At 43.3% G+C, this 10,522-nt stretch overlaps 1 protein-coding gene across 1 annotated transcript in view; it reads right to left on the minus strand.

The window, feature by feature from the left end:
* The window catches only part of mapk8ip2 (mitogen-activated protein kinase 8 interacting protein 2), a 119,405-nt gene that overhangs the window by 59,444 nt on the left and 49,439 nt on the right, over positions 1-10,522 (minus strand). The window contains exon 2 of the mRNA XM_046360245.1: positions 3,113-3,218. Within this exon, the coding sequence (XP_046216201.1) occupies positions 3,113-3,218 (106 nt within the window). The remainder of the gene's footprint in view (positions 1-3,112; positions 3,219-10,522) is intronic.

Here is a 10,522-nt window from a genome sequence, read left to right on the forward strand (position 1 = left end):
GTCTGGAGTGTAGAGCTGACACAACCCGTCCTGGCTGGATGTTTATTTTCACCCTGCGGATGCAGGGCGCTGGCACAGGATGCACTGGGCTGTGCAGACTCACCAAAGAGTCCAAAGAGGTCCAAAGAGGTATACTGGAGACCAGGAGCGCTGAGCCGGCACCCTCTTTCCTGGCTGGATGCCCATTCTAGCCCAGCCACTGCGAGGAGCTGGAATAGAGAGCACCGGGATAGAATAGTGCACTGGAGACACCGTGCGTTCTACCGCATAACACGGTGCCTGACCAGTAACACGCTCCCCACAGTAAGCACGAGGAGTTGGCTCAGGTCATTATTGGGGCTGCCTCTCGGGCTTCCGTGCTAGCCGTGTACCTTCATATCATCGGCGTTCCTCTATTCTCCGGTATTTCTCCTCGTAGTAACGCCGTTCCGCTTTCGCTGCCTCTATCTCCTCCTTAGGACGGCGATACTCCCCCGGCTGTGTCCAGGGTCCTGCTCCATCTAATATCTCCTCCCAGGTCCATTTCCCCATTAAGTGTTGTTCCTCCTTTTCACGCTCCTTGGTCCTGGATTGGTGGGTTATTCTGTCACATTCGTCGTATAGAGGAGACCAAGGTGTGATATGAATACATTCTTCTTTTAATAAGGAAAGAACACTAAACAAACTAACAAAACGAACGGGAAGCTATATAGAACGAGTGCTGACATGCAACTGTACACAGACTATAACCCACAAAACCAAAATGGAAATGGCAACCTAAATAGGATCCCCAATCAGAGACAACAATAAACAGCTGCCTCTGATTAGGAACCAATTCAGGCCAGCATAGACCTACATTACCTAGACATATAAAAACCCATAGATATACAAAAACCCTAGACAGGACAAAAACACACATACCCACCCTCACCAGACCAAAACAATACATAAAACATAGATAACTAAGGTCAGGGCATGACAGCGGCATGGGCTTATGTTGTCAAAACATGACATTTTAAAGCTTTCAAGTCTTCTCTCCAACTAAACGCCCTTTCTGGTATTTTAAGAAATTAGATGATTGACATAATCCATTTAAGCCAGTTTATGATGGTATGTGTGTGTTTACTGTATTTGATTGGGTGATTGTCATCTACCAGTCTCAAGCCATCGTCAGTCGTTTAATAACCAAGAACCCAATGGTCACTCTGAGCTCCATAGTTCCTCTGAGTTCCTCTGTGGAGATGGGAGAACCTTAAAGAAGGAAAACCATCTCTGCAGCACTCTACCAATCAGGACTTCATGGTAGAGTGGCCAGACGGAAGCCACTCCTCAGTAAAAGGCACATGACAGCCCACTTGGAGTTTGCCAAAAGGCACCTAGAGGACTCTCAGACCATGAGAAGCAAGATTCTCTGGTCTGATGAAACCAAATTTGAACTCTTTGGCCTAAATGCCAAGCGTCACGTCTGAAGAAGACCTGGCTCCATCACTACGGTGAATAATGGTGCAGGCTAAAATCATGGTGTGGGGACATTTTTTTGGCGTCAGGGACTGGGAGACTAGTCAGGATTGAGGGACGGATGAACGGAGCAAAATACAGAGAGATCTTTAATGAAACCTTCTCCACAGCACTCGGGATCTCAGACTGGGGTGAAGGTTCACCTTCCAACAGGACAACAACTTGAAACGCACACACACACACACTTACACACACGCACACTCTGAAGCTCTGTGTTTAATCCCGAGGGTTGGTCTGATGTCAGCAGGATTAGTTTCTGAGGGGATGAGCAACGTGGTGGGGGTGGGGTTGGTTATGTAACATAACACAGAGTAACACCATCTCTGGCATACACCCACACATCTTTGAACTGAGCAGACTGGGACTGTGTGCACCGTTGGGTTATCTGCGTTTGAAATATGACATCTGAGATTGCAAGGATACAAGCATTTCCCTCAACTTGCTGAGGTTGTATTTTTTTTAGGGTCCTCCCTCCCTCCCTCCCTGTATCCCTACACATACAGTTGGGATTTGAGGGAAGAAAAGAGGAGGAAGAGAGGAATGAGGAAGAGAGGAGGGGGTTTCGAGGAGGGGGTTTTCTCTGAGCGGAACTCTGCATAGCACGGAGGAAGGAATGGGCAGACAAGGGAGAGAGGGGAGGAGAGGTAGAAGGGAATGATGAGGGAGGAGGAAGGTTGTCTCTGCATAGCAGCAAACTGCACTGGATCATTCACCCTGTGCTGCAGCCATGGCTCAGAGCCACACAAATAAAACATTCACATCCCTCGGGAGAGAGAGGGGGAGACAAATACGGAGAGAACGGGGGAGAGAGGGGGGGAGATATGATAGAGAGGAAACAGACCCAGTGCTTCTCCAGCAGTACAGGACTGGATTATTCCTACCAGATCTCGGTCTCTAAGAGGGGATCTGAGTTGTACATTACAGCACAGTACCACTCATATTCTGTTCTGATGTTGGAGCTGATGTCGATAGGATGGAAATGAAAGACCAGGGCTGTGCTTAGTGCATCTATAAGGCCACTAATGTAATGATGGCAGCACTGGTCACACAGGTATTAACAGCTAGTTACACTGCCGCTTATATAAGAGATAAGCAGAGCAACACAGACTATCACTCTCTCTCTCATTTTCGATCTTTCTCTATCTCACCCTCTATCTCTACTTGTTATTAACTACCTAAGGGGAGCGGCAGTTGCCAATAGCAACTGTTAATGAAAGCCATGAGCACCATGTGTTGACACAGCCGCACAAAGAAACCCAAACAGTCTGACATACAAGTTGCTTTGCTTCATATGGGTAGGAAGACATCAATCAATTAAATGTATTTATAAAGCCCTTTTTACATCAGCCGTCATCACAAGGTGCTATACAGAAACCCAGCATAAAACCCCAAACAGCAAGCCATGCAGAAGTATTTTTGTTTTATTCTACATGAGGAGATTTTAGTAGTTTGCAGCAGTTGTTTGTAGCCATCTGCAAGTTAATCTAGTTAATGATGAGAGCTATTTTAATTACAGACCTGCTGTTTCACTACATGACATTGGTGTGCGTATGCCTGTACGTTTGTCTGTGTGCATTCTTGCATGTGTTTGTATGCGTGTGTGTTTGTGTCCTACCTTTTCATAGGGATCAGAGTCATAGTTGAGTCCTATTCCACAGTCGTCTGTGATTTCAGACAGATCCTCATCATCAAACTCCTCGAGACTAATGTCATGGGAAGGTCTGGAAGAACAGGAGGGAGAACGTTAAAAGTACACACAGATAGTAGACATATCACACCCACCATCATCAACTGGCTTAAACTGATTATGTCAGGAGCAGAGATAGCAGAGACACCCACACATTTGTGACACACACACACACCAGTTTGGGATTTCACCAGCAGTCCTCATGTACCTGACCCCTCCACCCTTCAAAGGTGGAGCATCTTTCTGACTAATGTCCACACAGATTGCTCCAACCCCACGGAAGCCTGCTCTGAGATATGGCCTGGCACTGTCTGTCTGGGTCTGCCTCATTCACCAGACACACAAGACACAATAACTCACACACCCTCCATCTATTGCTTTGCTCTCTAAGCAGACAGAGGAGTTCAGCACTATTCTCAATTTTTTCAGGTCCCCAGTTTACAGACACAACAGTGCTTAAATGAGCTGATCATCCTGTTTTCTTAGTTTCTATAAAACATCTGTATAGCTGTGGTCCATTAGTTCAAACAGAGGCTCAGCTCTCTACTCAGCTCTCTACTCCATTAGTAAGAGACTGTGTGAGGCTCAGAGGGAAATGCTGCATTGCAGGTTTTCTAGTGAGGACAGGACAGTCCAGACAGGGCCTCGTACAGATGTATATAGAGCCACTGTGAAGCAGGGTAAGTCAGAAAATACATTGGGGGTAGAAATGTGAAGCTAGATAACTGTCTAAATCAGGGCAGAACTCTAAACCTTATCAAAGCTCAATCAGTAACAAAACAAGTGCTAAATCAACAATCATGACTAGTTCACCCACCCACACACACACACACCTCCTGACCAGCAGGACAGAATTTGGTATGTCATCAAATATGAAGTGCTGTGTGAAAATAAACTATTCAGGCCTTGGTGAGCGCTCTTTACAGAACTGTTGTTTCTGTATCAGTGTGTGTATAAAAGATCTCCAATTATGTTAACATTAAAAAAGACAACTTGGTAAATATCTGGATAAGTATTTCCCTGCACATTGTTAATCATGACCTTGGACAGGTGTTCATATCTCAGTGTATTGTGCTTTATATCTGTATTACTGATTAACACTGTTGGAAACGGCTAAACTTTGAACATTGAGATATTAACTAAATGATAAGGAGTGGAAGAGAATGGGTTTTATGTCAGAAGTTAAGGGTCCTCTGTAGAAAGCCAGAAGGCTTTGGAATATGTTTTATGGAGGAGAGGAGAGTGACGTGTTGATATAGGGAAGACAGGTGGATATCTGTGGATTAGGTGAAGGAGGGGATGAGGTCAGGAGGTGAGGACAAATTCCCTTAAGGGAGTACATTTAAGTGTTTGGTATCCTGTTACCCTCTTTCTGTTGAACAATAAGATGTAAGGATTGGAGAGAAGGCGTGTCTTACGTAGGATGTATATAACTGTGATGGAGAGAAATGTTTTGCTGTCTGAATACAGCTGTACAGAACCTTTGGGAAGAATTAAACTTGGTTAAAGCTTCTCTAGTGTCCGTGAGTTATTTAGATCTGTAAAATAAGAACCTAACAACACTAAGTGCTTACTATGCAGTAGCTAGGGGATTTCCAATGACACAGCCAAAACAATGGAATCCTCCACTCTTCAGGAATGTAGTGAAGTAAAAGTAAATCAAAACTATAAATAGTCAAATAAAGTACAGATACCTCATAAAACTACTTAAGTAGTACTTTAATTTATTTTTACTTAAGTACTTTACAACACTGCAAATACATTTACTTTAATTTTAAAGAGACCGGTGTAAACTATATCTCCTCTCTCTTTCATCACTCTTTATCATTTGACATCAGTCTCTACATCTCTCATCTAGGTATTCCTTAAAGAGGTGGGGTTTCACACCAAAATGTTGCTACATCTTTTTCAAATGTTTATTTAGTTGATGGCTGCTGAATTACTGGAAGCCAGTACAATTCTGGTGTGACGTCTGGATTTAGTTGATGGCCTAGTACAAAGTCCCCTATAGAGTGTAATTAAAACATACAGTATGTATACAGTATTTCACCCATGTTGACTAAACATCAGCTCATATTGTATTTCTACATACCATTAGTAATAACACTGTGGACTCTGGTGTTAAGGCAGCGCTTGTGTCAAACACACGTTCTTGGGCAATTTCCACTTTAAAAAGCCAGCGCTCTGCTATTTTCCAAACCTGGTGCCAGTAATGTAACTGTCTTATATCAGCATGCTTATGCTGAGGTGGGAGGGGTGGAAATATTGTAGGTGTGTCTTTAAAAATGTGTGCCAAAGTGACAATTCCTAGCAGTGCTACTGATGATATTTAATACTAACTGGTCGCTGGTCTTGGCAGTAACGCAGTTGGTTATGGCATTGATTTTGCTAGAAGAGGCGCACAGTAGCCTAATCAATAGCCTAATCAGTAGACTATAACCATATTCATCAGTAGCCTATAACCTTATTCAAATATAATGAGCAGCAAAACAGTCAGACATTCACGTTTCTTCTTTATATTGGACATTATTTTTCTGATCGCTGTCCTTGGTAGCCTCGGCTATTGACCGGTTTCTTTACCTTTCAAATGTCAAGGTCACTAACAGTTTATATAAATGGTGATGGTAGGCTAATGTTATTATAGAGTTTAACGTTTGGCATTGTCCAAACGTTCATGGCTCGAATATGCAGTACATTTAAGAAATGTGAATGCAATGTGTGTAGACAAATATTTCCATGTTAAAGTCAATAACAAAAACCACATTGGCTACATGTTTGTTATAACGAGGCCTAATAAAGGATACTGTATACTATTTAATAAACTGTGTTCAATAGATAGTAAAAACATCCATGCCTCAGGTCAAAGAGCCCTTAGTCCTACATGTGTACACATTGCCTTATGCTCATAGAAACAAGACTTTCGATTTATGATACCCAATCTTATTTCAAAATCTTGTTGTTTTAAAAAAACGGATTGAATGTTTTATTTAATTTAATTAAAAACCTAACTTATTAGAAAGATTCACCATCCATGAGTTTATGTTGAGAACGGACATGACTCGAATACAACGCAATATCTTCTGCTATTTCTGGAGAAGTTCAAATATGATGTTAAACAAATTCTCTGATAATTTACACATCAGTGAAAAGTGTTGTTGTACATAGTAAAGAATAGTGTCCCAGCTCAACGAAATCATCTACCCCTGATTATCAAGATGGGGGTACAACATCCTAGACTGTCCATATTTGAAATGTGTAACGAAACCAACTCAGTCGTGGGGATTGAGTTACTTGTGCAAGAAGGGTGTGGGCAGGAATCAAACCAATGCCAACACAATAGACAAACACAGTACCAGACAAAAGTGTGGACACACCAACTCATTTCTTTATTTTTACTATTTTCTACAACTTAGAATAATAGTGAAGACATAAAAACTATGAAATAACACATACGGAATCATGTAGTAACCAAAAAAGTGTTAAACAAAAATATATTTTACATTCTTCAAAGTGCCACCCTTTGCCTTGATGACAGCTTTGCACACTCTTGGCATTCTCTCGACTAGCATCATGAGGAATGATTTTCAAACAGTCTTGAAGGAGTTCCCACATATACTGAGCACTTGTTGGCTGCTTTTCCTTCACATTGCGGTCCAACTCATCCCAAACCATCTCAATTGGGTTGAGGTCGGGTGATTGTGGAGGCCAGGTCATCTGATGCAGCACTCCATAACTCTCAAATAGCCCTTACACAGCTAGGAGGTGTAAGGCCCTACGCCGGAGATGAGAAGCAGGTACGGGGAGTTAAACATTTATTCAGGAACATAAAACAAGGCAGGAACAATGTCAGCACACGGGTATACAAGGACATAAGACAATCAATACAGAAAGAGGGAACAGAGCGCGGGAAACAGACAGATATAGGGAAGTTAAGGACAGAGGTGATTGAGTCCAGGTGATTCCAATAATCAATGATGCGTGTGACGGGGGGACGGCAGGTGTGACTAATGATGATGGCAGAAGTGCACAATGCTGGGGAGCCTGGCTCCCTCGAGTGCCGGGGGGAAGAGAGGGAGTAGAGGTGTCAGGAGGTGTGTTTTGGGTCATTGTCCTGTAGAAAAACAAATGATAGTCCCACTAAGCGCAAAGCAGATGGGATGGCGTATCTCTGCAGAATACTGTCGAAGCCATGCTGGTTAAGTGTGCCTTGAATTGTAAATAAATCACTGACAGTGTCACCAGCAAAGCACCCCCATACCATCACACCTCCTCTTCAATGCTTCACAGTGGGAACCACACATGCAGAGATCAACCATTCATCTGCTCTGCGTCTCATACAGACACAACATTTTTGGTTCCAACCACCATCAGACCAAAGGACACATTTCCACCGGTCTAATGTCCATTGCTCGTCTTTCTTGCCCCAAGCAAGTCTATTCCTCTTATTGGTGTCCTTTAGTAGTGGCTTCTTTGCACCAATTCGACCATGAATGCCTGATTCATGCAGTCTCCTCTGAGCAGTTGATGTTGAGATGTGTCTGTTACTTGAACGCAGTGAAGCATTTTTTTGGCCGCAGCAGAGGTAACTCTGGGTCTTCCTTTCCTGTGGCAGTCCTCATGAGAACCAGTTTCATCATAGCACTTTTTTGCGATTACACTTGAAGAAAATGTGAAAGTTCTTAACGTTTTGGGGATTGACTGACCTTCACGTCTTAAAGTAATGATTGACTGTCGTTTCTTTTGCTCACTTGAGCAGTTTGAGGCTGCTCCAAAACACCACCAGCAGAGGAAAAGTATTCAAAGTGGACTTTTAGTCCTACTCAGGAGGCGTGCACACCATCCAGGAATAAAGAAGAAAGGCTGGGGAGTATGTTTCATGATTAACTACTCATGCCGACCATATTCCCTCTTAAGAGAATTATCTTTGGTTATTGTCACAGCTGTGTATATTCCCCCTCAAGCTGATACCACGACGGCCCTCAAAGAACTACACTGGACCATATGCAAACTGGAAACCATATATCCTGAAGCTGCATTTATTGAAGCTGGGGATTTTAACAAAGTAAAAATTGACCGACGTCTTGCATCCGGACCAGCCAAACACCTTCTTCGCCCATTATCGAGGATAACACAGTGCCACTGACGCGGCCTACTACCAAGGACTGTGCGCTCTCCTTCCCAGTGACCAACATTAGTAAGACACTTAAGCGTTTTAACCCTCGCAAGGCTGCCGGCCCAGACGGCATCCCTAGCAGTGTCCTCAGAGCAGCAGAGCTTTATATGGACATATTTAATCTCTCCCTATCCCAGTCTGCTGTCCACACTTGTTTCAAGATGTCCACCACTGTTCCTGTACCTAAGAAAAGGTAACTGAATTAAATGACTATAGCCTTTTAGCACTCACTTCTGTCATCATGAAGTGCTTTGAGAGACTAGTTAAGGAGTATTTCACATCTACCTTACCTGACACCATAGACCCACTTAAATTTGCTTACCGCCCCAATAGATCCACAGATGATGCAATCTCCATCACACTGCACACTGCCCTATCCCATCCATACAAGAGGAATACCCATGTAAGAATGCTGTTCTTTAACTATAGTTCAGCCTTCAACACCATAATACCCTCCAAGCTGATCCTTAAACTCAGGGCCCTGGATTTGAACCCCGTCCTGTGCAACTAGGTCCTGGACTTCCTGATGGGCTGCCCCCAGGTGGTGAAGGTAGGAAACAACACCTCCACTTTGCTGATGATCCTCAACACTGGGACCCCACAAAGGTGCGTGCTCAGCCCCCTCTTGTAATCCCTGTTCACCAATGACTGCGTGGCCACGCTTGCCTCCAACTCAATCATCAAGTTTGCATGACACAAAAGTAGTAGGCTTGATTACAAACAATGACGAGACAGCCTACAGGGCGGAGGTGAGGGCCCTGGGAGAATGGTGCCAGGAAAATAACCTCTTACTCAACATCAACAAAACAAAGGAGCTGATTGTGGACTTCAGGAAACAGCAGAGGGAGCACGCCCCTATCCACATCGACAGGGCAGAGGTGGAGAAGGTGGGAAGCTTCAAGTTCCTCGGCATACACATCAATGATGTTCTGATATCGTCCACCCACACAGGTAGTGTGGTGAAGAAGGTGAAACAGCTAAATAAATTTGGCTTGGCCCCAAAAACCCTCACAAAACTTTACAGATGCACAAACACCCAGACCCTCAGGGCTCTCCAGAGGGTGGTGCGGTCTGCCCAACGCATCACTGGGGGCACAATACCTGCCCTCCAGGACACCAACAGCAGCCAAATTCACAGGAAGGCCAAAAAGATCATCAATTACAAAAACCACCCAAGCCACGGCATGTTCACCCCTCTATCATCCAGAAGGTGAGGTCAAGACAGGTGCATCAACGCTGGGACGGAGAGACTAAAAACCAGCTTTTATCTCAAGGCCATCAGACTGTTAAATAGCCATCACTAGCCGGCTTCCATCCGGTTACGTAGCACTTCACCTTAGAGGCTTCTGCCCTGTATACACAGACTTGGAATCACTGGCCACTTTAATAATTGAACACTAGTCACTTTAATAATGTTTAAACAATATTTACATACAGCTTTACTTCTCATATGTATATACTGTATTCTATTATTTTGTATTTTAGTCAATGGCACTCTGAAATTGATCAATCTAATATTTATATATTTCTTAATTCCATTATTTTACTTTTAGATTAGTGTGTATTGTTGTGACCTGTTAGATACGTCTGCACTGTTGGAGCTAGGAACACAAGCCTTAAGCTACACCCACAATGTCACACACTGACCTTAGAGATCCTCATTATTCTCTATGTTTGGTTAGGTCAGGGTGTGACTCGGGTGGGAAAGTCTATGTTTTCTATTTCTTTGTTTTTGGCCGTGTGTGTGTGGTTCCCAATCAGAGGCAGATGTCTATCATTGTCTCTGATTGAGGATCATATTTAAGTTGTCATTTTCCTTTTGGGTTTTGTGGGATCTTGTTTTCTTTTTAGTGTCTGTGCCCGACAGAACTGTTCATTTTCGCTTTGTTATTAAGTGTTTTTTTAAATAAAAGGAATTATGAACACTTAGCACGCTGCGCTTTGGTCCACTCTTCCTAACACCAACGAGAGCAGTAACACACAATAACATCTGCTAAATATGTGTATGTCACCAATAACATCTGATTTGATTTGATTCGATTTTGACTCTTGCCATAATATGGACTTTTTATTTTACCAAATAGGGCTATCGTCTATATACCAACCCTACCTTGTCACAACACAACTGACTGGCTTAAACGCATTAACAAGAAGGAAAGAAATTC

The sequence above is a fragment of the Oncorhynchus gorbuscha genome, linkage group LG01 (genome assembly GCF_021184085.1).
Source record: "Oncorhynchus gorbuscha isolate QuinsamMale2020 ecotype Even-year linkage group LG01, OgorEven_v1.0, whole genome shotgun sequence".
NCBI lineage: Eukaryota > Metazoa > Chordata > Actinopteri > Salmoniformes > Salmonidae > Oncorhynchus > Oncorhynchus gorbuscha.